Source organism: Neolamprologus brichardi, chromosome 1, assembly GCF_056152115.1.
Source record: "Neolamprologus brichardi isolate AB-2024 chromosome 1, ASM5615211v1, whole genome shotgun sequence".
NCBI classification, from domain to species: domain Eukaryota; kingdom Metazoa; phylum Chordata; class Actinopteri; order Cichliformes; family Cichlidae; genus Neolamprologus; species Neolamprologus brichardi.
The window spans coordinates 2,122,501-2,150,175 of NC_142104.1; the positions used below are offsets into that span (position 1 = coordinate 2,122,501).

The 27,675-nt window shown below is 42.8% G+C and overlaps 3 protein-coding genes across 3 annotated transcripts; 1 reads left to right on the forward strand and 2 right to left on the reverse strand.

Moving 5' to 3' along the window:
• Positions 1 to 8,670: 8,670 nt before the first annotated feature.
• LOC148106240 (uncharacterized) lies at positions 8,671 to 9,865 on the forward strand. Its single transcript, XM_087843724.1, has 3 exons — positions 8,671 to 8,790; positions 8,861 to 8,990; positions 9,471 to 9,865. The coding sequence occupies exons 1-3, from the start codon at positions 8,727 to 8,729 to the stop codon at positions 9,616 to 9,618; spliced, it is 342 nt and encodes a 113-aa protein (XP_087699850.1). The 5' UTR covers positions 8,671 to 8,726; the 3' UTR covers positions 9,619 to 9,865.
• Positions 9,866 to 12,861: 2,996 nt separating this feature from the next.
• LOC102789529 (gamma-aminobutyric acid receptor-associated protein-like 2) lies at positions 12,862 to 17,888 on the reverse strand. The gene is made up of 4 exons (XM_035912766.2): positions 17,649 to 17,888; positions 15,107 to 15,162; positions 14,848 to 15,020; positions 12,862 to 13,346 (listed from the first exon to the last, which is right to left on the reverse strand). The coding sequence occupies exons 1-4, from the start codon at positions 17,680 to 17,682 to the stop codon at positions 13,256 to 13,258; spliced, it is 354 nt and encodes a 117-aa protein (XP_035768659.1). The 5' UTR covers positions 17,683 to 17,888; the 3' UTR covers positions 12,862 to 13,255.
• A 1,353-nt stretch (positions 17,889 to 19,241) lies between these two features.
• nqo1 (NAD(P)H dehydrogenase, quinone 1) lies at positions 19,242 to 26,366 on the reverse strand. The gene is made up of 6 exons (XM_087843728.1): positions 26,253 to 26,366; positions 25,330 to 25,497; positions 24,188 to 24,318; positions 21,885 to 21,998; positions 21,503 to 21,604; positions 19,242 to 19,665 (listed from the first exon to the last, which is right to left on the reverse strand). The coding sequence occupies exons 1-6, from the start codon at positions 26,254 to 26,256 to the stop codon at positions 19,306 to 19,308; spliced, it is 879 nt and encodes a 292-aa protein (XP_087699854.1). The 5' UTR covers positions 26,257 to 26,366; the 3' UTR covers positions 19,242 to 19,305.
• Positions 26,367 to 27,675: the final 1,309 nt, after the last annotated feature.

The following is a 27,675-nucleotide window of genomic DNA, read 5'->3' on the forward strand; positions in this document are numbered from 1 at the left end:
AAAACTGACTGAAGCAACAAAGGCGAGCCTTCATCTCACCTGATGAAACCTCCATAAAGGTCACCAGCAGAGTGAACGCCATCCAAAGTTGGTTAGGAGCATGCAGAGACGATTAAAAGTGCAGAGACATTTAGCTGACAAGTTAAAACAGGAAGTGAGAGGCAGTAACTAAGCAGGAAAATACAGACAGGTGAATTACTTTCCCTCGGGGAGTTTGTGAGGAAGGGCATAAGCTCTTAATACAAAGGAATTAACCTAAAAATGAAGGACTCAGCTGCTGTAGTAGTTTTGATAAGACAAATGTAGGAAGTATGATCACGCACAGGAAGCGGGGCTGCGTACTGGTTCCACCTGCTGCCCCTCCCCTCGGCCCAGTGAGGAAAACCCTAAGATCGTGACAGCTCAGAATAACTCACTCATGTGCTGCGTTCAGGCTGAGAGAAGCTGGGCTGATAACCTGCAGGGCCCCTGACTGCGGCCTCATCACGTACGTCATATAGCCTTCATATACTTCCTGCAAGTGCTTAGCCAAGTGAAACACGTGCTGCTAAAATACAGAGCTGTTTTTAACTTCTTACCTTTTAAAAATGCATCTCAAACGCAAACTGTAGGCATGCGTCATAGGCCACATTCTTCAGAGGCCGCATTTGTAGACCGATTACATCACAGCCAGGTGAGGAAGGCTGCCCTGATTCGAAGGCTGCTCCAAATGCAGCCGACAAATGCGCCCTTCTTTTCCCCGGATTTGAAGGATGGCTCGGGTGTGTCCTTCATGGCCCAACCTATCCCAGAATTCATAGCCAGCCGATTCCTGTTTCCAACAATGGCGGCAGCTACTTAGTTATAATTTTACTCTTATTACTCTTTCTGTGCCACACGAGAATGTAGCTGTAGAAACGTCAAATATCTGCTCGGTTTATCAAGACATCGCATATTTGCAAAAGTGCTCCAACGTTTTCGGAGACGTCTGTTACCCACCAGCTCGATAGCTGACCGGGGAGAGAACAGCGAACTCCCCCCACATCGTTTTCAACCCCCCGCAGTCTTTCACTACTCAGGTTAAACATGATACATAAGTCACTTAGATAACTTGGATAACTTCGAAGGACCCGGCCCACATAGACCGCGAAGGCCAGGTCCTCAGGAGGATGCGGCCTATGAATTGGGACATAGCTTGTGCCTCTGCTGCGCGGCTAGCATGGGGATAACTTTCAGAACTACCGTGAGGCTCCACGATCCACCACTGCAGTACAACGTAGTCCATTAGAGTGAGCTGAGATGATGCGACTCTTCCATTCAGCAGCTCTGAACTCCCGCTGTTACTCGGTAACCATGGATACCACAGAGTGTGCCGTTTGTCCAGGACTCTCTGAAAATCTCTAATTAAGACTTTGTTCACTCACATGCAGAACATCACACACACCAAGTCACTGTGCAATGCATGAGGTTTGAGTGTCGCCTCAGATCACACACAGCAAACAAAGACTGCAGGGTTCGGCTGTGCAGGGTGCGCTCACCCCTCACCCCTGAATGTGGGTGGACTGCATGCATATAACACAGACTGTAAGTACATGGTAGACTGAAGACAACCTGATGGACACGTGTGACTGACAGTTTGTTGGCTATCCTGGTTTACTGGCCTTTTAAATGAATGCAGCTTGTGGAGTGAGCTAACTTAGCACGCCAGCCTGTCATCCAAATGTGGTCACTTCTGGCTTCAAAAGTGTAAGGTGGCAGCAGCCACGCTGCTAATGTTCATGTGTCTGACTGCAGAGTCCAAAATCAGTTGTTGACTAAAGATGGTGCCTAATTCCATCCTTTACGTACCTGCTGTGTCCAAATTCAGCGTGAGGACCCGGCCTTCACGGTCTACGTGGGCCGGGTCCTTCGAAGATAGAACTTTAATCTCAGCCAAACCGATTTACTCAGGAACAAATAAAACACTGAAAAAAAGCCAAACAATAACATGTTTAAGTTATCTGAGTGACTTATATATCATGTTTAACCTGAGTAGCAAAAGACCGCGAGGGTCTGAAAACGATTTGCTGGGAGTCCGCTGTTCTCGTCGGCTCTAGTGAGCCTTGACCTCATGGTCAGCTCCAAGCTGGTGGGTAACAGACGTCTCAAATATGCGATATCTTGATAAACCGAGCTGATATTTGAAGTTTACACAGCCACATTCTTGCCTGAAATTATCTTAAAAGTTTATTTTGTGACCCAGAAAGAGAAATAAGAGTAATATTAAAATTAAGTAGCTGCCACCAATGATGGAAGCTGGAATTGGCTGGGCCTCGCTATGAATTATGGGATACGAAGGATAAACCAGAGCCATCCTTCAAATCTGGGGAAAAGGAGGACGCATTTGTTGGAGTCTTCGAATTTGGACAGCCTTCGTCCCATCGCTGTGACGTAGTCGGAGGAATTGGGACACAGCTACAGTCTATGGCGATTATCCACGGGCTCAGCACCAACGTTTCAGTCAGGTTTTTCTCTAATGTTTAGGTCTGTGTGACGTCAGCTCTGTCACACCAGGATAAGAGCGAGTTATTCACTTCCCACCTGTGTTTTTAACAGTACGTTTGCTGCTGGAAGCTTTTCTGAAGCCCTCAGTTAGAGAGAGGGGAGCTTGTTTGGTACCTGTGGGGTAAAATTCAGGGCAAACAAAGCTCGCAATCTCTCAGCTTAAAATTTTTTTTAAGATCCTTCTGGGATTCGTTATTAAGGTAAAAGTGCAGAGTACGGGCCTTCAGCTGAATGATTCAAAGTGAAACTGTAACAGTTTACAAGTTACTGATTAAGTCCAGCCTCTGTTATCACAATAAGTCTTATGCTAGAGTTTCCTTGTTTACTCTGTGTGGAGTTTATGCTCTTTGTGTTTTCGACGGTGCTTTTTGGCACAGAAACCAGTGAGGTGATGCAATGTCGCTGCAGTCTCCTCCCTCTCACTATAAAGCCTTGCTGCCTGTATTTAGAAGCAGAGCTCGCCTGCCAGATCAGCCTGTCAGACGTCCTAACTTTACGTTTAAAATCAACTTGAAACGAGTTTGTTTGCACCTCGTGTTAAGATTCTAAAAGTCTTGAATCTTAAAGCACACAGGCAGCAGCTGATAGTTCACCTCTGCTGCTAAAGCTTGATGCCTTCACACAAAACCAGTCGAACAATTAACAATTACGCTGAATTAAAAACAAACAATTTCAGCAGCTTCCTCCACTGATTCTATAAATAACTTGTGTGTCAAACCTGTTCATTACATCACCGTCCCGCAGAGGGAAGAGGATGTGTCTGATTAGAATTAACAGATTCTTCCTGCTTCTTTGAACCCTTTCACTCCCATTGACTGACTTCCTCTCTGTGAGTGACAAGGAAACCTGGGCATGTAATACCGCGGGCACGACGGGTTTTCCACTCACATCATCGTTCGGGCACCTGCGATGATTCAGGATGACGGATTCTCACTGTCATTGTTTTGGGTTTTGAATCCAATCCTCAGATTTTCTCTTTCTGTTGTTTTCGCTGCTAACGTGTCAGAAATGTTGTAATCTCACGCTCAGTAGTCCTGCACGTGTACGGCGTTTACACACAGAGACCAACATGAAGCCTTCTGTCTGATGTCAGTGCCTCGGAAACCGGACGAGTTTTTATTATAGTGTCACTTTAGTCGGTGTATTTGGCAGCAAGTCTGCAACTCCTTTGGACTTTTTCATATGTCTGTGGCGACCTCGTAAATCCTGATCTGTCTCATGAAAATCATCCTTCGTACACGAAACTCATAGAAAATGCACAAAAAATAAAGAATGCATTTTTTTGCTATCATGCACACATCGATCACAAGTATAACCTTTAAACGTTTACGTATGCCCCGATGGATACTCGTGAACATCTGAGGCAGGAATTTACTCTTATAAAGCACCTGACCTCCCAGGCGTGCTGCTTACCTCGTGTCAGTGCAAAAGGAAGAGGAACAGGCAAAATTTACCGAAATAATGTAACAAAATAATAGTGATGGAAGCTTTAGATGTGTGTAAAAGGCTGTTTAGTGTCAGTAATTTTAGGTTTGTCTATAATTCAGCGTTTCAGACAAACAGAGTCCGACTGCTTGATTCATGAAAAGCACAAACTGGATAAAACCAAGAAGAGCTGTTTGGGATTCTTTGCATATTTATATACTTTAAATATATAATGATATTGAGGCATTTCTGCAGGTTTTCCCTCATGTGCATGCAGCATACTGCATGCACACTATGACGCAGTGATGCAAACACGAACAGCCTTCTGTTGTTTCGGTCGGGCTGATGTACGCACAGGAATGTGACTTGTGGGACTTTCTGCAAAATATCCAGCCAAGGCGGCAGAGTTTCAGGGGAATTCCAGTCAACACCTGCCACACCATCTTCCTGTACTAAAGGGTGAAGTTTGTGAAGAGCGCTGCACATGATTTTTTGACTGTTTCTTATCGATTTTTACTCACAGAAACTGGAAGAATACTCTAAAAGTTCCACTTCATCAGGTTTTCTTGCAAAACTCATGTTTTTACTGTAATTAACCTTTTTAAACTGAAGTCTGGTATCCTATAATTGAATCAAAAAACCTTACATTAATTTAATGTTTCTAAGAGCGAGACATACAACTAGAAAATGTGACGAATGGAGGGGGGTCAGTAGGAGGGGGGAGGGTACGGTGGGTTTGGCGGTGGGAGGAGCTCAGATGATCGTGTCCCAAAAGGTTTATTTTGTTCATAGCCAAAGCTAAAGAATCTCAGAAAAAGTGTGCACAGTTAAATTATTGATATTTTTCATCGCTGTTGTGCTTTTTTTAATGTAAACTCCTCGTGTTCTGCAAAAAACTGAACGTGATGGAGGGAAATAGAGATCATTTTTGTATTCAGCACCCTAAAAAACATACAATTTACCCAAAATATTCCATGCAGCTGAAATTTGTTTTGTTTTTTGGAGACCTGTGTAATCTGTCTTTGCAGCAGTGGACTCGCCCCCTGCTGGCCATTAGAGAGAATACAGGTTTTGCAGGCTGCCTAACCAGGTTATTATAGTTAATTCAAACTACACTAAAAGAACAAATTTAAATAAAATAAAAATAACTGACAATCTAAACTTGTAAATCTAAATAAAATGGAAATATGAATAAAACTCCCCTCTCACCCCTGCGGGCAGTCTATCCTTCAAGCTCGGGTCCTCCACCAGAGGCCTGGGAGCTCGAGGGTCCTGCGCAGTATCTGAGCTGTTCCTGTTCCCAGGACTGCGCTCTTCTGCACAGAGGTCTCCGATGTTGTTCCTGGGATCTGCTGGAGCCACTTGCCCAGTTTGGGGGTCCCTACCACTGGGAGCACCGTCACCTTCACCCTCCACATCTTCTCAAGCTCTTGGTCCTTCTCAAGCTTCTCGTGTTCCTTCTTCCTGATGTTGCTGTCTTCCTCTGCTTGTCTTCCACCATTATGTCCGGTTGGTTAGCCATCACATTTTTTCCGTCTGTATCTGTCCCACAGGATCTTTGCTTGCTCAACCACCCTAGGGGGCGTGTCCCATTTTGACATGAAGTTTGTTATCCTTGAAGTTCTTTCAAAAGACTCCAGCCAATCCAAAATCACCCTATTAGAGCACTTCGCTCTCGCTCTGCAGGCCTACTTGTTGTTCCTACAGTATTTAAAAGTAGAATGGGAGGGAGAGCCTTCAGTTTTCAGGCCCCTCTTTAGGAGACAGACACTGTCTCTATTTTGAAGGCTGCATGTCCTTAAGTTTTGTCTTCTCTCTGTCATGGGGTGTAAGCAGACAGCTGCCCTTCCCTAAGTCTGGCCCTGATGAAGCCTGTTGGAGAAAAGGTGGTGCAGTGTGCCTGCTGTTATGGAAGGGGGATTATCTTTAGAGACTGAAACAGTTTTTATAGCTGTGTTACGTCCCCACATGACATGTTTATTTCTGCTGTAAGTTTGGACATTTGAACACGAGAGTCCGGGCGACCGATTGACTGCTCGGTTTGTTCTTTCAGCTTCACAGCTTCACATTTCTGTGAGTCAGTCAAGCTGAAATAGGCTGATAGCAGCAGACTGGTTAATTTGGATCTTTGGTATCTCAGTTATTAAATGATTAAAATTAAACAGGGTGGGGTGGGGGGGGTCATGCAGCCTGGTCTGCAGGAATTTCTGTTTCCCGTTGAGGAAAAACGGGACTTGCCAGTTTTCCTAGCAAAGCTGCTGCTTATCTCTTTCCAAAGATAAGAATGAAAACTGAATAAATGCAGGAAAATGAACCTAACTGCTTAAAGACGCAGATCTGGTTCATTTTCCTCATGGATCTGACGTCTCGCTCTATTATTCACTTCCTACTTTCCTGGCAGACGCACATCCCTTTAATCACCACTGGAAGGACGGAGTTTCCTCGTGTTATGACTCAGCATCACTAATGCAAACAGTGAATTCTGGGTGACTCAACACCTTAGCAACCGGGACACAGCTTTTAGGGCTTCGGCAACAGCGAGCCGGGCTGCGGTCCAATCAAAGCAAGCAACAGTCCCGTTTTTTCAGAAAAAGCTTTCTGACGAACAATGTGAGATGGGGCGGCGTCACCTGTGTGTGACATTTAGCAGGACCGGTGCTTTTGTTCTTCCTATTCTATTCTATTCTATTCTATTCTATTCTTGTTCTCTTCTGTTGAGTGAGTTGATTGCAGCACTGATAGGCTCAGACTAAAAGAAAGGAAACTGCTTGTTGCACCAAAATGCAGGTCATGTGTTTGTTTCCCTCACTGTGGAGAGGCTGTATATCGTATTTCAGCAGGTATATTCCAAACATTCACATAATGTACTGTCCCTGATTTATTAAAAAGCACATTTAAACACACAGGTGCAATATTAGCACGTGCACTTTTAAATATATAGAGTCACGACCCAAAAAGAAACACAAAGAGCATCATGGTGTCAAACACCACTGAGGAAAAAATACGTTGATGTGTCACAGCAAACAGAAGTTTATTTAAAAGACTGACTCGTTTAAAGTGAAAAAAATATTAATATACAACATTTTTAGAGCACTTTTTGGGGCGGGACCAAAAGGATGGATTTTTTAAAATGTGCTCCTGCACAAAAAATAATAATGGATCAAAATGAATGTTGGTGCCAATCTTTGGACCATCTAAAGGCCTAATTATAATAACAATCAAATATTACTTTAAATGTATTTTATGGAAAATATATATATATATTTTTTCTGTTAAAAAACAGGGCGCTCATGTACCCAAACTGGGATTTAAAGGGTTAAAACAATGAAAATATAATTAAAACTTGATGTGGATATTTTAAGCAGAAGTAGTTTTAAAAGACTGACTAATTTAAAGTGGAAAAAAATATTGATATATAACATTTTTAGAGCACTTTTTGGGGCGGGACCATTTTTGGTCCTGAGGACCACGAAAGGGTAGGACTTTGAAGTTTTACAGAAGGTTAAGTAAATCAATTAATGTATGACACAATAAAAATACCAAAATAAAATGTGATCAAATAAAACATGAAGCACATTATTTTGAAAATCCAAACACATATAAAATAAAATTCCCTCTGAAGTTAAATGAACACATTTAAGCTCATGATGAAACATTTGAGCTTGTTTTTCTTTCACTTCTCTCCTTTTGCCTCCCGGACGAACTTCAACGAGGAAGTAGAAACACAAAATTGCACACAGTCACAATAAATGTGCGGGTTTCCTCAAAGTGTGGAAACAGATTCACAGAAGCTTTTTTCTGTTGGAAGTGGACGAGGAAGTGAAAACCGCCACACAGCTCACAATGTCACCCCACAGCGCTGCAGTGCGGCCTGTGAGGACCTGACAGGTGCTTTATGTTTCAGACTCAACACGCTGAACATGAAAGAAAGTAACAGAGATCTGTGCTCCGACCTCACAGGTCAGAGGTCGTGCTGACTGGAGCACTGTGACTAATACTACCAGTATTACTGTTCATTACAACAGTATTACTACTACTGCACTACAACTTGTACCATATGTGCTTTATATAATTAAATTCCTATCAAACATATTAAACAGCTGCTATGATCGTTTCTACTCATTCCTCTGGAGGCTCTGCGGTCAGCGGGTCCCAGAGGAAACGAAGTGACTGTTTTTAATGTTTCTAATGAAACGGTGGAAGGACTTTATTTTTATTTATTTAAAATGAGAAATCCCAGCAGCTTGTGGCCCCGCCCCTCTCTGAGCCTGGTTCTGCTGGTGTTTCTTCCTTTTAAAAGGGAGTTTTTCCTTCCCACTGTCACCAGAGTGCTTACTCAAACAGGGTTGTGTCATTGTTGCTGTTTTCCAATCGGATGAGTTCTGCCAATACAGACCGATCAGTTTGTAGTTTTCACATAAAGCTCTGCCGAGTTTATTTCTCTGATTTATTGACAACAAATGATAGAAATAAAAAAAAGAGAAATAGATCAAATGTGATATTCAAAGACAGATTTTTGCACCAGTTAAAAGTAAAAAGAGATTTCGTTGCATTTTCTTTTGGGGGTTTTAGCATCATTTAAAAAAAGAAATCCTCTGTAAGGGGTTTCTCTGAATCCTGTCAGAAAGGAGAAGAAGTGGAACCAAAGGGGAACCGTGGCTTCTTAGAACAGGCTGAGCCGTGAACGTGGACGTCGGATATAAAGGGAGCAGAGAGCAGGTCAGAGCACATCAGCCCTGCACATCCAAACAGAAGAACATCTGTCTGTGTCGGGAACCATGAAGACTCTGCTGGCTCTCACAGTCCTGACGCTCAGCTGCTTCCTGAAGCACAGCTCTGCCAGTGAGTACCGCTGACCTCTGACCTCTGTGAGTCTGAGCTGCACTCGTATTAACTCTGTGTGTGTTCACAGTGCCGGTCGCTATAGACATGGTGATAAACGGTGTCGAATGCTGCGAGGCCGTCACTAATAAAATCCACATACCAGTGATGAAGGTGACGAACGTGACGATGACCAGCGACTGCAACCTTAAAGCCATCATGTGAGTACATGAAAGTCATGTGACAGGTGTTGCAGGTCTCCGTCCAGATGCAGAAACGTAGAGTGGGGCTGACCTGCATTAAATATCTTCGATGTTTTAGTTTATTTAGGAGGCATCGAATTTGGAGGAGTTGCAATTAAAGAGGATTTTAGAACTTTTTGACTTTAGAGGTAAAATAAAATCTCAGTCTTCTGATTGAGACAGCTGTAGTATGTTATTGTGAAATCGTGAAATAGGCTTACACAAATGCAGTTAGAACTGGGAGGCTCTTATTATGAAAAATCAGGCTCCATGTTTGGGCTCCACCAGTCTGAAACTCAGTAAATCTGATCGTCTTCTGTGTGTTCATCATCGATTGGTAAAACTAAGTACTGAGAATATTTAAACTGGCTGCTGTGTGACTTATTTTTCAGCTTCTTTCCATCAGTTTGCGATGTTGTGACGTGTGCATTGACACTGTGTGTCGTGTGTTTCTTACAGCGTCACAACTCTGAAGAAGAAGTTCTGCCTTGATCCTGAATGGAAACATGCGCAGATGCATGTGGAAGAATTCAAGAAAAGATCAGCGTCCACCACTCTGGAGCCGGAAACCACTAAAGGAATGAAGACAAACGTCTCGTCCACCTGAAGCCCACAACCGTCTGAGTCTGGAATCCCAGAAATGATCAAAGAAGCTGTTTGTTGCTCTCATGTGTTTCGAACTGTTGCAGAACTTTGATCATTAATGATGATTAATGATGATCACACAGAAATGTTTCTAGTTTAAAACTAGAAGTTTCTTTTTCTTGGATGTTCTTTATGAGAGAAACAAACTAACTGAAAGTTTCAAATGTCTGTTCGTTATTGCTCCACCTTTCACAATAAAAGCTTTATTTTTGTACTCTTTAAAGCCCACTGAGTCCTTGTTTGAGCTTGTTGGTGTTACCACGACGCTTTATTTAGAGCAGCTGTGAGTCATAAAGACATGCACCCATGTTATAATAATATTATGTTATAATAATAATCACTTTCATAAAGACCCAAAGCTGGAATAAACAGTGTTTGCTGTATACTTTTGGGACTTTTGCGTCTTCGCCGTCAGCAGCCGCATCTTCTAACATTTATTTTTAATTATAAAAGATGGATTTTATTGTTGTTTCACCGTTTTTGCACATTTTCTGTCAAAGTAAAAGATTTGATTTGTCGTTCTACAGAGTTTTAACTCAAAGCTGTCGACACGAGTGATGAAAACAAAAGCAGCGGCGCTTCAGCGGCTCAGAGATCAGATGTTATTTAGAGAAAGAGGAAGTTTGGTTTGTTTACACCCGAGTATCCTTAAAATTCAGAGAAAGAAGGCAGACATTACTCGAGGAAGTGAAACCAGAAGAATACACACAGAAACAGTTTTACACAGATTGATTATGAATTAGTTTTAGGAAGTTAAATAAAAGTGTTTTATATGTTTCTGTTGTAGGTTTTGTGTGTATTTCACATTTTTTTGGAAATGAATGAATGCTTTATTGGCCATATGCAGGTTGCCCCGCAGAGGAATAAGACTGAAATGATTACAAATGTCTTAAATCAGACCTCCCCAAAGTGTGGGGCCTGCCCCCTACGGGGGGTGCAGAGCCATGGCGGGGGGGCGCGGTATGAAAAGGAAAAAAACTAAACGCTTGGACCCTGCTAGCACGGGGCGCCCACAGAAATGCAAAGCAGGAGATGAAGCATAGCTGAATATGTTTCCAAACCAACTTCATTCTTAACCAAAGACTAGAAAATATAATGAGGCAAATCTGCCCTTTGGTTTCACCTGCACAGGTGCAGAGGTAGGTCTCCCTGCAGGATTGGTTTTCCCTGCGTCTGGAGCAGCGCTGGGCTGTTTAAATCACGGACAAACAGGATCCCACATTCTTGATCTTTAGTTCACAAACACTTGTTGTAATGACTAACTACTCCTGACATGTTGGAGATGTTTGCTCTTTATACAGTAAAGTTACAGCGGGACACAAATAACATCAGGCTGATCCTGACACGATTTGTTCTCTCGGTTCAAATTATGGACAAACAGGATCCCACAGCTGTTTATGTTTTTAAACCCATTTTGCACTTTTTTTGAAAAATGTATTTATAGCAATGTTGAACATTATTACACAGGAAAAAAACAACTACACCTAAAATAATGACACCGTGACGCCTCTGCCTTTGTAAATGGAGGGACTGTAACTGTGTGTAAAACCTGCAGACAGTCAGATTAACAGTATTTTGTCTCTGTCATTCTGCAGTTCATCTCACGTAAACAATAACGTGGCCACAGCGTGACGTGAAAAAGGCACATACCTTTGACGTTGCGTGATGAACTCTGTATTCCTCGTCCACATGTAAACGCAAAAAGGAGTTTAAAAAAATCTCAGTTTTCGGTGATTCAAAACGCCGTTTACGTGGACGAAACAGCTGCGTGTTCAAAAATACCCGTGTGGGTGTGGACGCAGCGTAAAAGAGTTAGTAGTTTATTTTATTGCTACCTGTGATTTATTGCAGATTACTTGTATTTGCTTAATTGTTTACTAAATGTTTGAGGTGTGAAATAAACGCAATGGAGCAAAATATGGGCGTGTGTGGTTGGAGGATGTGTTTGTGTCTGTGCGCAGGGGGTGGGGGGCGCGAACATTTTTCTTGTAAAACAAAGGGGGGCCCAGCAAAAACAGTTTGGGAACCGCTGTGTTAAATAATGAGGTTAGTTTGGACACAACGTTGACAGTTTTTTTGTGCGAGCTCGAGTGTTTATGGACGCTAACACGGGAACGTTTGAAACATCTGAGATGTTTATGCTGTAAACTTTTATGCATCTTCTTTAGTTTTCACAGTGAAGAGAGAGAAACATACAGAGGCCGCTATAGTTACACATAGTTAATGATATAAGAAGAAGAATTTGATCGTTCCAAAAGAAGAAAGTTAAAGCATTTAAAGTGACATTAAAGAGTTAAAATGCTCTGTGAAAAGGTAAAATAATAAATAATAAATGTAGTGAGTGAAGAGGAGTCGCTGAGTTCACTACTTTGAATTTTCAAACTTCTTTGCTTTCGTAGAAGTGACTAACCACACTCTCACACCCTCACTCAGATATCGAGTGTCTGGTTCCTGATTCGAGCGGCTAATACCGAGTATGAGAACTCAGCACGCAGACGTGCTTCCATGAACTTCCATGTGTCCCTGGTCGGTTTTACCCAGAAATCACTGCGGCAACTTCATCACACGTAAGAGCTCATTGCACTCTGTGCAGCGTAAAACGTCACGATTAGAAACTCTAAACAGGAAGTGAAAACTATTAAATGAATGAATGTTTTGCAATAAAGTGACTGAAAGTATCAAAGGTTAAAATCACAACACAAGTCCTAAATGACACCAAACAGAAAGAAACTACACTTCCTCCTAAAGCGCGCCACGGCAACTCTTTACAATCAGATTTCACTAAAACCGAGAAGCAAAGAGTCAAAGGTCAGTGAATCATCACGCCGATTTTGAGCGTATCCTCAGTGCTGTGGGAGGTTTTCTGGATATTTGTTACACGTGCACGCTCCAGACCATCAAACAAATCTTAATATTAGTTAAAGATAACCTGAGTAAATACAAAATACACTTTTAATTGATCATTTCATTCATTTGGGGAAACAAAAGCGTGTGAAACGACACAAATGATTCTCTGCAGCATCAATCTCGTCTCATTTGTAACAATGTTGCAGTTTTTCTTTGTTTTTTGTAGCTGTTGTGTCATCTGTTAACACCTCGACTGGAGGCGACACTCATGGGGATCTTTTGTGCTGAAGAGTCACATGACCCCCCCTGTTTGCATCAAATAACGCACAGTTTGAAGAAATGAGGAAGGTGCCCAGGATTTATTTTTGGCTTTTTATTGGTTAGGTCATCCAGCTACCTTACCGTCAAATAATTCATTTTTTTAAATATCATCTTCAAAGAAGAAAGCACAACTGAAAGCAAAAATCATTCACTCGTCACTTTTAAAAGGTGGAAACAATCAATAATAATAGTAAATCAAGGTTCCTACGAAAACACTCAAATCACAACATCAAACGAAGAGGAACTGAAATGTGACACACTGGATCTGTAAGGAGGAGGTGAGACATGAGCCGGGACAAGCACGCCGGAGTCTCCTGATGCGTATCCGTGTCTGTTCCAGTCTCTGAATTTCCCTCGCTGTCTCCCAGGGGCCAAGTGAGGGCTGTGATTGGATGTGGGTGGGTGTCAGGAGAGGCAGCTTTTATTTCCCTCTAAAAGCCAAAGGTGTTCTCCCCGCTGTAGGCCACGTATAAAAAGCCGTCCTCATCCTTCTCCTTCTCGTACAGCTGCCCCATCGTGATGCTGAAACATGGAGGGAGACGCAACGCCGTCACTGAACACCCAATAAGAAAACAATCCACCGCAGAAAAGACACCGACAAATCCGCCTGGTCAGCATTTTTTCATAAATAACACCAGAAATCTGCGAACATTTGGAGGAGTAAACGACCTGTATTTATATAGCGCTTTACTTAGTCTCTAAGGACCTCAAAGTGCTTTACACAACCAGTCATCTACCCATTCACACACTGGTGATGCAGCTACATTGTAGCCACAGCTGCCCTGGGGCGCACTGACAGAGGCGAGGCTGCCGGACACTGGCGCCACCGGGCCCTCTGACCACCACCAGTAGGCAACGGGTGAAGTGTCTTGCCCAAGGACACAACGACCGAGACTGTCCAAGCCGGGACTCGAACCGGCAACCTTCCGATTACAAGACGAACTCCCAACTGTTGAGCCACGATCGCCCAAGTTACGCACACTAGTACATAAAGAGCGGCCGACAGCCTGTAAACAACGGTAGACTTGTTTACAGCGCCGTTTACAGATAGCAAGCAAGCGAATAATGCAGAAAACTGATTTTTAGACGGGAAACTGTTGTTGAAGTACAGAGAGAGAGAGAGAGAGAGCTGTGCATGAAGTGTGATTTTATCCTGGTGGAAGCAAAACAGTAAAAGTCAGAGTGAATTCATGACGATGTTTATGTGAAGCGTAGTTTGGATCTTCTTTTGCTGCTGGTTCAGTGAATTTTGATTGGAGAGAGATCAAACTAACAGCTTCAGATTCAGCGCAAAAAGGGCGTGAACACAAAGCTCGACCCGCCGAAACATCAGAATCAGCGAGATGTCGGCTTTCAGCCCCGACCGTGTCCGTGCCGTCGGGTGAGAAAGTCAAATCTCACTGATCCTGATGCGTCGGCGGGTCGAGCTTTGTGTTTACGTCTTTGTGCAGAATCCGTGTTCCTGCTCTCAGTTACTGTTTTAGCTGTTTGGTGGTTGTTGAAATGTTGTGAGGTTTAACCTGAGATTCTGGCGTTTCGGGCAAAATAAATTTATATTAAAAAATCTATTCAGGATTTAATGAATCGATATCACGTTATCCAAGCCAGAATCGATTTTAATCGATAAATCGATAATCAAAACCCAGCCCAAGTGGAAACTGACCCACTAACACTGAAATACTGAGACGTGCAGCATCATGACAAAACTGAATGAATACAGTATTAAATGAATGACGGGAAGATTTACAGTTTTCATCTGTTGTGTTTTGCAGCAGAATAAATATCTTCCTGTCTTTTATCATTCGTCCTCCAAAAGCCGAGCAGATTAATGGAAAATTAAAGATCATAGATATGATGTCTTTTATCTAAAGACCTTTAAAACTGAAACGGTTAATGGCGGCGGCCCTCAACCCTTCAACCCTCACACGACCTGGAGTTACAGAGCGAGGTCATTTCACATCTCATTATTTTACTTTATAATATAAAAATCAGACAGCGAGCTCCTCTGAAAGGCCGAGCTCACCTGGACTGAGGCACCGTCTTATCCACAAACAGGAAGATGGCCTTCTCCGAGGGCAGCTGGATGCGTTTCCTGATGATCCACATGAACTGGGCCACTGTGATGTCAGAGGGGACCAGGTACTTCCTCTTGTCGATGTCCACGATCTGTGATCCCGACACTTTCTCCACGATCACCTGAACGCAACAACACACACATTTCATCATCGGCGAACTGGCCGACTTGCAGAAGCAGCCGCCCACGCGTCGTCGCGCTCACTCACCGGGACGCGGTCAGGGTACTTGTTGCGGATTTTGGCTGACTCTATGCATCGATGTTCTGCAGGAGACAAAGAAACACGCCGGTTAGTCTGACGGGTGTTTCTCGCCACCTCGGGCTGTTTCCAAGTGAAATAAAAAAAAATGAAACTATGAAGAAAATTATTATTATTATTTTAACAATAATGAAACAAGAAACTGACTCTGAGTTCTCACTTGATTAAACCACAGAAACAAACATGATTAAAAAGACAGAAAACTGCAATAACGATCAAACCGATGCAAATTATAAGCAACAAATAACAAAAAACAGACATTACAAAGAGCCGCTATTCATTGCAATCGAATGTTCAACTTAATTCAACATATTTATATTGCCCAACGGCTTTGCATGATTCACAGTTCAAAATAAGCCTTCTTTATCTCATACAGAGCCTTGTTTCATATGAACATCCACCAGGAGCAGTGGATATATGACAGGGTTTAACAAATGCAGATTTAAGTCCACTTCAATCAGTGAAAAAAGGTTTTCAGTAACTTTCTAAATGCAAAGGCAAGCTTTTGCTCCCTGCAGCGCCCCCTGTGGTGTGGAGGCTAGCTTCAGCAGTTTGTTTACATGTACCAAATATGATCAGCCTTCCTAAATGATCAATAAAAGCTACATTTCAAAAAGCAGCTGACTTCTTCAGTTTAAGTCTTTAGGTCCCTGATGGTTATGTGAGGAGTTCCTCAGACAGCTCTCAGCACCTCCTGCTGCTGATTATGTACAGAGATCGATATCTGACGGTGGAGTTGTTGTCAGTTAACACCACCTCTGACCGCCCGAACACCTTCGATCCGCTCACTCAAAAGAAGAACGTGCAGGCACTGAATCTTTAATAAAACATCACCATGTTGCCTCTGTGACATCACGCCGCATGCATTCCTGCAAGTATTTATTAAATATTATAAAATAATGACTCTCGTTTCTAACAGTTCAACAGCTCCTTTGCCTTCAGATCATTCGTTTTCACTATGTCACATAAATTAAAGATGAATGAGCACAAATGGACAAAAATCCTTATCGCGGTTTGTGGTCAGCTGGCTGAAACAGCGCTCTGCAACCACATCTTATCTTTCACAGGAAGCACCGGGGGTGCCCTGAGCTCCTGTTCAGGTTTCACAGTTGGCCGCCACAGACATGCTAATTGCTGCAGTTGCTTCTAGTTTGCATGGAAGATACTGAATTATCTGCAAACCCTCGCTAACTACTTCCTGGACTGTAGTGAAACACAAAGTGCAACAACCCAGAAATGCACCTTCCCTGTAAAGGTTTTGACTTTTGTGTTTTGCATTTTTCTCATTTTTACAGCTAGAAATTAGCGAGCATTTCCAGACATGTCCACATCTTCCTTCCAAACAGCGACTGGGGCGACGTGTCGCGACCTAAGCAATCGCAGGAAGGTCCATACAGGTAGCACCGTGTACCGTAAACCTCCAACCAGTCCCCTCATTGGTCGGGGACCGTGTGACTCTGTGGGGCCTTGTTCACACCACCCTACAGCATCACAATGGCAAAATGGTGGACAGGTTAATGGTCATGTGACTACAAACCCTGAATAGTGCTAGCTTGAACGAAAGAACCATAAATACTTTCTTAAGCTTTTATTATAACAACATTTAATAAATGACACAAAAAAGTTACCACTGATTTTTTTTAACCTAAATCAATAGGGGGGGGGGGGGGGGGGGGGTTGGGCCTTCACCAACATGTGCTTGTCTTTCTTATCGCAGACGACATTTGTACTATTTTAAATCCTACAAATAATATTTCATGATAAGTTTCAACCACTGGTCGAAGTCAACTTACATAATATTTATTACAATTGCGTAATTATAGAATAATACAATATTTTTATGTGAAATTAATGCATATAAAACTAAATTACAGTAACACAATCACAGGGAAGGAGCTCCTGCACTCCTCCTGTACTTCACTAAGTGAGTTTTCCTGATTACCTTGATTTACTTTACTGTACTTCAGCTGTAACTGAGCACCTCTTTAAATGATCCCTCAGCACATGTCTACACAGATGTTTCCAGATGTGTTGCATGCGGCTGGCCCGCAGTGTTCGAGCTGTTTGGTCATCCAGCTGCTGATGAACTGCGAGCAGAGGCGAGGCCCGACTAGCAACTTGCTGAGCCAGTATACACGATTAGCCTGAAACTGGGTCGTCGTGTTAACAACAAAGACACGATGGTTTGTCCGCCTCCACGAGCCCAGTACACGGCTTTAATACTACGGGTTTAAAAATTAACGTTAACAGGAGCGGACATCAACATTTACACCTGTATGTCCCCGTTAATGGATCGCTGGCTCCTCTATGGACAAAAGCCTGGAGGACAGGCCCGGCTCCCCGCAGGGCCCGTTTACCAGCGACACCTTAGAAACTTTAAAGCCCACATTAACTCCCATACGGAAGAATAAACAGCTAGACTTTTATAACATAATAATAACAACTCATAACTATTTTTCTTCACTAATCAGAACGTCGCCTCCATTCTTACCCAAAGAGTGGTCTTCTTTGAACATCCATTTCATGTTTGCCGTTTCCGGGCTCCTCTCGTCGGTGCAGCGGGCTGTAAACGCGGCTCACGGTTAAATTTGGGGCTCAACAATCTTCCCGCTCGCTGTCCTCTCAGTTTTAATCACAAACGAACACACGGCTCGGCAACTCCCAGCGATCCAGCTACACAACAACAACAACAACAGCAACAATCCTCTTCTTCACGATCAGCCTGCTGAGACCCGCCCAGCCCGTGACGTCACCAAGGCCCCTACCATTCCGCCATGTAAAGGGGGGGAGAGAAAGACGGAAACAGCGACTCTTTCTCTCTGTAAACGTAATAATAACGAACAAGCAATGGCGAAATGCATCATAACTAGGCTAATAACCACATAAGACCTAAGTAAGATTAAATGTTTCCATTTCACTGTATGTATAAGCCGATATAAACATCTCACATGGTAGTTTATGCACTGTTCCCCCCGTAGTGATGCGCAGTCATACCTCCTCCTCCTCGCTACAACATAAACACAACCAGCATTACAGCGTTGTCCCCACAGACATGCGCAGTTTGAATCCCTTAAATGCAACCATTACTTTCGTTATCAAATGCTGAGTATTAAGAATGTTTTATGATGTCGTGGCAGGGCTAAGACTTCTACAACAATTAATTGATATTAAGATATAAATGAATAAATATCGATCTTCCTGTTTTGCTTTGAAAGGAGAGATCCAGAGCACAGCCTCCAACTACAAACCCATGGCCTTTGTAATTCTGCTTCTGGAGGTGTTGCAATCAGAAATGTGTTGCTTTTTTTCTCTTCTGGTTTTATTCGAGTAACATAGAACTAATCTGTCCTGAACCTTACATAACAGGGGGGTCAAACTCATTTTACATCATGGACATACAGAAAAAGCTCTGGTAGCTTTTTGCCAAGACTGTCCTGAATTTTGGACTAACTAAAAGTTTATATTTAAAGAAGAAAATAATAATTGAAATTTATTTTTAAAAAATTTTTTTTTCTGTTTTTCCATCTATTACTGGCTGTGGGCAAGGTCTGTCAGTAAAATAATTTGTAAAAATCTGAAAATACAAATAAAAGCTCAATAACTTGTGCCCTGGGTATGGAGAATTTTCTTTACCCATTCAGCCCACGGACTTTATGTTTGACATTCCTGTTTTAGAGTTTTACAAAATAAATAAAAACCAAAGACATGAATACATCTGGGATTTTTAAAAACCTTTCCAAAAGCTGACTCACTAAAACAATATTTTTAAAAAGCTGGCATTAAGTAATTTAGTTGTATAAAAGCAGGTGGGTGCAACTTAAAATGTTACGTTTAATGAAATCTGGTGAAATAAACTTTATTTGATTAGGATGCATTCACTTTACATCAAGCATAATTTCTTTGATGATTTTTTGAATACATAAAACTTTTATTTCATACATTTCAGTTACACTTTCATCAAATGTATTGCTTCATGTTTATGAATACAGAGAATTGTTTTTAGAGTAAAAGCTTTTCTGTTCAGATATTCTGATACATATATATAAAAAAAAAAAAAAAAAAAAAAAAAATGCTCCGGCACCAAAATAAGTGCTTTAATACAAAGTTTTATTCAAACTTCAGTAAACGTGTCTAAAACCACACGTGAATTACACTGTACGAATGGAGGCACACGCCTTCTTCCCGTGGCCTCGTTCGTCTTCCGCTGTGGCCGCTCTGGTCTGGTTATCGGGCGGCAGCGGCTTCCCCAGGTGGTGTCCTGTGGAGATGCCGAGAGGCTGCGTCGCTAGTTCCTCCTTCACTTCCGGCCGAAGTAAGAATCCTCCCTGAAAGCTGAGGTCAAAGAGCTCACAGCGGGCAAAGCTCAAAGGATTTTCTGTAAGTAGTCCTTTGAGTCGAGTCCGCCACCCCTCGAGCATCGCGGCTCGTGCAGCTGGGGGACTGTGAGCCGGACTCCAGAAAATCTGAGGAGCCAGAACCTGAAATCCACAGAAGTGCAGAATCCCATTCTGGAAGAAACAAGAGCAGGCAGAGGGAGGAAGATTATTCCACAAGCATTCATCTTTGGGTTTGTTATTTGTGTAGCTTTCCGTCTTATGCCCTTCTTTATCAACTTTAATTGTGTTAGGGTTTTGTCTCTGTGCTCAGTCATTTCCTGTTTTATTTTGGTAGCTCTTTATTTCCTTGATTATTTTCACCTGTTTCTTGTTACCTAGCTGTTTTCACTCCAATCATTAACCGTCAGCTGTTGGCCTCCCAGTCTACGTCCACACGTACCCGGGTATTTTTGAAAACGCAGATTTTTCTATGCGTTTGCACCTTTCGTCCACACGTAAACGGCGTTTTCGGTCACTGAAAACGGAGATTTCTAAAAACTCCGGCCAGGGTGGAGATTTTCTAAAACTCTGTTTTTGCATTTACATGTGGATGAAAAAAACGGAGAAAATGCAGCGTCAAAGGTGTGCGCCACGTTATTGTTTTGGTGAAATGAATTTCTACAATACTGTTAATTGTTCTCTCTGCAGTGTTTAAATGCTTACATATACACACACACAGTTACTGTCCCTCCACACATACGACTCAGTTCTGCTTCTATGCCCCAGCTTTGTTTACTTTTTCCCACCGAGGCTTCTAGACTTCTGATTGGCCAACATTTCTGCACAGTTAGGAATATAGCGCCACCTGCTGCTTTGGCATGTTCCTAGCAGCGTTTTCCTTCATTTCTGCCTTTACGTGTGGACGGGATTATTTTTTAAAACGAAAACAGAAAATCTCAGTTTTCAAAAACACCCGTGTACGTGTGGACGTAGCCTCAGTCTTATCATCATCTGATGCTTGTTTTCATTCACTTCATGGATTTTCTGTATTCTGGGTTCCTGCTTTGAGTCAGTTTTGTTTATATGTTTACTTTCAGCTTCTGTTATTTGATAAAAAGAGAGAAACAAAAGTCCCAAAAGAACTTTGAACTTCTGAACTGCACATACCAACAGCTCGGTGACTGGCTCTTATCTCTTTTTTATGTAATCACACTCACATCAGCAGTGTTGCTGCTTTTCAAAGACTCCTGATGCTCAGTTATAGCTTCATATTTTTTTCCTTGGACTTTCCTACTGTGGCTTTGCATGAATTAGAGGCGCTCCTTTATCTTACACTGGGCAGTCAACAAATGATTTCTGTTCAGCTCCACGAGCCTGCCTGTCAGAGGAGGCGGCTGCCTGTCTGTTTGTATCAGCTGATAACGGCGGTAAATGGGCCAACGGATGAGGACAAAGCCAGCTTTGAAACACTGGAGGAGCTTCAGCGGTTTATCACAGTTTTATCAGCCGAGACACTGAATCACATTTGTACCCGTGCGTGCTGCAGCTTGTTAGGATCAGAATAAGATGATCCTTTGGGATAAAATATGCCCCTTCACTACAATAACCATACACATACACACGTCTCCCTGATGCCGTACCACATCCATCAGCTGGTGTGTGACTGAGAGGCTCCAGCGGATTTGATAAAATTGCGACATTTAATGACTGAGGAATGAAAACAACATCTGCCTCCAACAGGTTTCTGTATGTGAGATTAGGATTACAGTGGATCCTCTGAGTTTGTTACTATTCTGCAGTTTGAAGTTTTGAATTCTTTTGTTTGATTTGTTGCAGCATCACTGAGTCTTTGATTTTCCTCCTAAGAACTTCCTGTTTTGTGTGTTCTGGTTCATGAGGTTGCCTTAATGTTTTGGCTTCTCATCTTACTGCATAGTTGTGCATGCCAATTAATTATATAATTTACTTTGCTTGTAGTAAGTTGTGAATTCTTGGTTTTTGTTTTGAGTTTATTTCTCGGGTGTCTCACCTGCAGAGGCCACAGGGTGACGTTGATGTCCCCGTTGATGCCGTCAGGCTGAAACATCGTCGGAGCTGCTCCGGTCGTGAACGACAACATGGCTTTTTTATCCTTAGAGGAAATATAACATAGTGTTGGATAACCAGACCAAAACACGTCCACAAAGAAAAGCTCTTTATTTTATCAACACCAAGTTTTCCAATAATTTTCAAACATATGCACAGAAATTCCTTTGTTGCCTTTTGCTTTTTATCTCTGAAACATGAGCGCATCACCTGACTGTCCCACCTAAATGTAGGTTAAATCGATAAATCCAGACTGATATTAATGGAGTTGGTTGTGTTATTTGTTGCATCCTTCTAATGATTTGGTGTTCTCTGCTGAAACGTACCTTGAATATCCCGTTATCGTACATCTTTTCCAGGGAGAAAGCGAAGCCCTGTGACAGCACTCTGTCTATCCAGCCCTTCATGACGGCGGGAAAACTGAACCAGTACAAAGGAAACTACAGAAGGAAAAAATAATGTTGTTATTAATACCATTCAGAGTTTTATTATTCTCAGTCATTTTCTAGTTCAACACTCTTTTACATCAAGCATTTCCAAAGACGCAAACATGCCTGTAATAAAAGCTGCAGTTCCCCTAATGTCCAGCAGAGGCAGAAGTGAGTCAGTCCCCATAGACTTCCATGTTAAAACTTTACAACAGAAACAAACATGTTTACAGCCTGGTAGCTGATCTCTGTACATGGAAGAATGTTTCTATAACCAGTGTTGGGAAGGTTACTTTTAAAATGTATTCCACTACAGATTACAGAATACATGCCCCAAAATGTATTCTGTAACGTATTCAGAAAACTTTGGATTACTTTGTGGAGGTAAGCATGGACGACACAGAGCTCTCAGTTCTAACTCCTTTATTCCTCTCCAAAATCAACTGAACACATCGCGCCACAAAACACAGCAACACACTTCCTCAACACTGGGTGTGAGTGGAGCCCTCTAGTGGTCCACCACAACTTAATATATTATCATGCTGTTTACAACTACATGAATGTGATTTATTACTATTACTGAAGGTCCGCGGCTCCGAACCGTAGCAAAGGGACCTCTGGCTAATACGTGTTGGGCTCGTAGCTGAAAACTAGCTTTACTTTGTTGTCTGGGTCAACTTTGCTAGCAGAGACAGAGAGAGGCGTTGAAAGGCTGCTCCAACAGAACTTATTGTTTTTGGAGGAAAACACGAACACGGTGTACAGTCGAGTCTTAATAGCTTACTTACAGCTGGGCTCGTCAGGCTCTCTTCTTGGCTGCAGTGGTTATTATTATATTTACATGCTTCCAGCTCCCGTTTCTGCTCGATGACAGCTCGTACTTTTCCTTTTTCTCCCTCCCTCGCTCACAGACACATAACGGGTATGGCAGTCCATTCTCCCTGCAGCACGGACTACACTGCCCATGATGCTACATTCTTTAGAGCTATACCTGTAGCATTCTGCCTATTAGCTTAGCACAACAACAACAACAACAACAACAGGCGCTCTCTCACCCAGGAAACACGTAGAGAGAGAGCGTCACCCTGTAACCATGGCAACCGTAACGCTGTCGCCTGGAACAACAACGCAGCTGTCAAACAAAACCCAAACAGTCCTGACCCGCCACAATATGAAACAGGGAAGTACCGCCGTGTAATCCATTTATTTCAACAAAGTAACTGTATTCTAAATACCACCTTTTTAAACGGTAACTGTAACGGAATACAGTTACTCATATTTTGTATTTTAAATACGTAACGGCGGTACATGTATTCCGTTACTCCCCAACACTGTCTATAACTCACCTGTTTAAATTGTATTAAGGCTTAAAGTTTGCATTATTAGGGGAGTAGCCTTCCTGACAGACTGACCTCTTTGACACAGGTGGCTGTAGCAGCTAGCCGGCTGTAGCAGCTAGCCGGCTGTAGCAGCTAGCCGGCTGTAGCAGCTAGCCGGCTGTAGCAGCTAGCCGGCTGTAGCAGCTAGCCGGCTGTAGCAGCTAGCCGGCTGTAGCAGCTAGCCGGCTGTAGCAGCTAGCCGGCTGTAGCAGCTAGCCGGCTGTAGCAGCTAGCCGGCTGTAGCAGCTAGCCGGCTGTAGCAGCTAGCCGGCTGCTAGCTTCACCTGAACTGGACCTCTGCATCGTGATTGTGCTTTTGGAGCCTTATGGAGTATTTTCAATGACCTCATGTGACCAAAAATATGGCTGCTGTGAGGTCACTGTACTAACAGACCGTCCGAGAAGGCGGAGCTCCGGGTTTGGAGGATTTTGAGAATTTTATTTGCAATAGAGATACGACAGCTAGCTAAAATCTAAATCCTATTTAAATCTAAATTTATTTCTAAAACCACTTTACTTCATGTTGCTCAGATGGTGGTTTTATTAGTCTGTGTTCTGCTTCACTTTAAATATTCTGACCTCAGGAATAATCTTTCAGAAGAACAACAACATTCCCGATGAGCAGGGCAATTTAAGGAGCTTGTTGAATTTAGAACACAGAAGCTGAACATTACAAACCATTAAAAATGGAACCGATCTCTGTATCCTCAGGATAATCCAGGATGTGGGCTCACTCGTGTTTGTGGGCACGATGGAGAGGTTACTCATCATGAAATGGGAAGTTGTGACACTCAATAACTGCAGCTTTTAGTGACCTCTGACCTGGAAGATGATGAGCTCGGCCTCTGTTACTTTGCGCTGCTCAGCTACGATGTCTTCGCTGAGACGGCCCTCCATCCCGGCGTGCATGGTCTCTTCTCCGTACTGGAAATGCTCAGAGTTCCTCACATCACCTGAACACAACACGCTCAGTCAGAATCTCACTGGGAGGTTTTATCGGTTCACTTTAATTGGGTGTTTTCAACCCAGAGGCACCTTTTCTATATAAAACAAACCTTTGAGAGTTATTTCACTGATACCCATTAAAGGCCATAATTTATTAACAAGTGTGATGCTTGTGAGGGGAGATCTCACAAGGCAAATCTCACATAGTCCTGAGAAAACTGAAGAAACCCTGAAACATCCCTTCAGGTCAGCATCTAAGGTCTGAGTGCAAAGCTGAGGCAGCAGAGCCGTTTGTTGGGTAGTTTCAAAGTGTTTGATGAGGTGATGAAGGCGAGGTTAGCAAGAGTCACATGGCAATGAGTCCAATCATTAAAAGTTCTGATGATAGTTCAGGGCGCACAGGGGCTGTTTTTCACCGGGAGACGTGTCTTAAAGTTTCAGCTTCCTGGTTTGGTGTCCACTGCACACAGAAGATGTGTCACCATGTGGAGCTGCAGAGCATGCCCAGTCTGAGCACTACAGCATTAAAGAGCAGACTACAGCAGACAAAGAAATGATTAGCCTGCGAATCAGACCAAGGTATGTTTCCTTCACTTTAAATATTTACACAGATTTGAAGGTGAGGTGATGGACCACAAACTGAGAGACACACAGAGAGCAGCATTAAAGCTTGAGTTGGTGTTTTCCCAGGATTTGCTGACAATCAGAAAGATGAAGCTCGGCTCAAAACGTGCCCAAAGACACAAAACAACAGAGAATAAATATGTCAGCTGAACGCAGACGAAGCACAAAAAAGGCCAAAAACTGACTGACAGATGCGACGTGAGCTCAGAGAGACGCCTGCAGTCATCTCTGTCTCGCAGCATCTGAAGTCATGAAAGGTTAAATGTACAAACATGATGAGCTCCTGCTCTCTGCTCTGATTTAAAAATAAAAAGATGAAAAAAACTGTAAAGCACTGATGATGAAACAAGCAAGAATGTGTGTGTGTGTGTGTGTTCCCCGTGTGGGGGGGTCACCGATGATGTCATCCCGCGTGGCACTGGCTTTGAAGTTCATGGCGTACAGGTCAGACACGACGACCTCGTATCCCTGCAGCTTCAGCTCCTGCAGCGCCACGTCTCGAGCCGCCGCGTTGAACGAAGCCGGACTCTGATGGGCGTAAACGATCAGAACTGTCTTCTGAGCTGACACACACACACACACACGCACACACACGCACACACACGCACACACACACAGAGCTGTTAAACCTTGAGGCTGAAATCAAGTTTGATGACTTTCTTTGTCGTGTTGCTCAAAATATGAAAACTGGAACAAACTAATAAAAAAAATGAAAAGAGTTCAAATTTCAATCTGGATGTTTATCAGAAACATTTCCTCTTTCACAGTAAACACAGACGCACAGCTCGTCCGACACAATCGAGCTTTAAATAGTGTTTCTAAATACAAAAGACAGGAAGCAGAAAATCCTGTAAATAACGTTTAAGTCACAGCAGGCTGACCGCAGGATTTCTGTAATTATAAATTCCTCCTCGTCCATCTGGATATAAGAACAAAAACACATTCCTTTGTTTTGTTTTTAGCTTATTTTTTTATTTCATGCACAGCTTCAGAAGTCCGAGAGAATAAAAAAAGAAACACGAAGTCTCCAATTTTGTTTTTCCTTCCACTTTAACCAATAAGTAAATGTGAGAACACCCAGTGTGGGGTATTAATTCATTACTCTATTTTACATCCTACAGTGATCCATTATCGACAAACCTGAAAATCTTTCTTCATTTGAGGTAATAAAAAAATTACAAATACTTGGAAATATAAAGAAAGACATAAACCTGAGGTTTGTTTGGGAGCTGTGTGGATGCACACGGTCTGCCCACAGGACGCTCAGCAGTTTATACATTTATTTCTCACATTTCTAACAATGAGCGCAGACACTTACCCATGCTGCGTCTGCTGGACCCGTCGGCACAGGAGACCGAGCTCGCGGGGCTTCTTATAGGCCCACGGCTTTGTTAGCGTGAGAAACACGTTAGATCAGATGTCAGGATAGAACAAACCTGTCTGAGAGTCATAACAACCGTGGGGGTGGGGCTTGTTGTCAGAGTGCAGGGCCGGTTCAGCGGGGTGCTTTGAGAGGGAGGAGTGTTGTGTGCAGTGTTGCCAACTCCTCAGTAAGGAAAATCGCTATTGGCTGTCCTAAAAGTCGCTAGAAGTCACCAAATGACGTCATCACCTAATTTGCATAATTTGTCATGCTAATGTAATTGTAACCTACGTTGTTGGAGAGAGAAATAACATCGTGGAAGAGACATAAAGTGAGTAAAAAACGTCCTAAATGCATTTAGAGTTTATTTAGAACTACAAATTAAATTTCTTTTAGCAATTATTGTTTTTTTTTAATGTCACAATTCCAACCCTGCTCCTTTATCCGGGCCTGGACCGGCAAAAGTGACCCGAAATTGGCACTCTGGTGGAGTTACTGTGTGTGTGTTTATAAGTAGTTTTAAACCTTGTGATCCACAAAACAGCCTAACAGTAAAAGAAGAACTGACTGCGTTACAGTCAGTGCGGGAGCTCATGCGCGATTCATTTGCTGTTTGGACGCACAGGTGTGAACATCACCTGCCCTGATAGCAGCTGGGGGAGGACCATCCTCCGCCCATGAGCGCTTTGGCACGGGTGAGGCGCCCACGGCAGCACCGCTGCTTGTTGAGAGTAAGAGCGATACGCGTTTTCACGTCAAAAAGTCGTGATAAATAAGTCTCCGCTAAATATAGCGACAAAGTCGCTAAGTTGGCAATACTGGTTGTGTGGACTCAGCTGTGGAGCAATCCGGTCGTTCAGTCTGACGCCACTAGCCGTGTCTGGGCCTAAACTCCGCTGCAGCTCCATATATCAAACGATCACTGTGGCATTACTGAGAGTTGAAAAACATCTGTAATAAAATGATCAGCGTTCTGCTCTACCAGGTGTAACAATTGAGTTTAACATCCATGAAAACAGAATTTATGACATTTAACGGAGTTAGAAGTTAGCAGGAAGTTAGCTCGCTAGCTTCTATCTAAATACAATATAGCATGTCCTGACTGCGGGGTTTTGGAAACAAATTCAAACGTACAGCTCTGTTATCACTTCCAACATAAATGAAGACAGAAAACTAAACAGCAGTGACGTTTGTAGGGTTACTGAAGTTTGGCTAGCTGGTATATAATGATGTGCTACGTGACCGCTAGCGACACAGCTATGTTAGCATAATATAAACAAGCTAACTTTTTTCCCACTCCATAAAAGTTAACGTGAGTGTTCTCGGTGGTCAGGAACAAATGTAATCGCATGGCAGGATGCTGTAAAAGGACCAAACT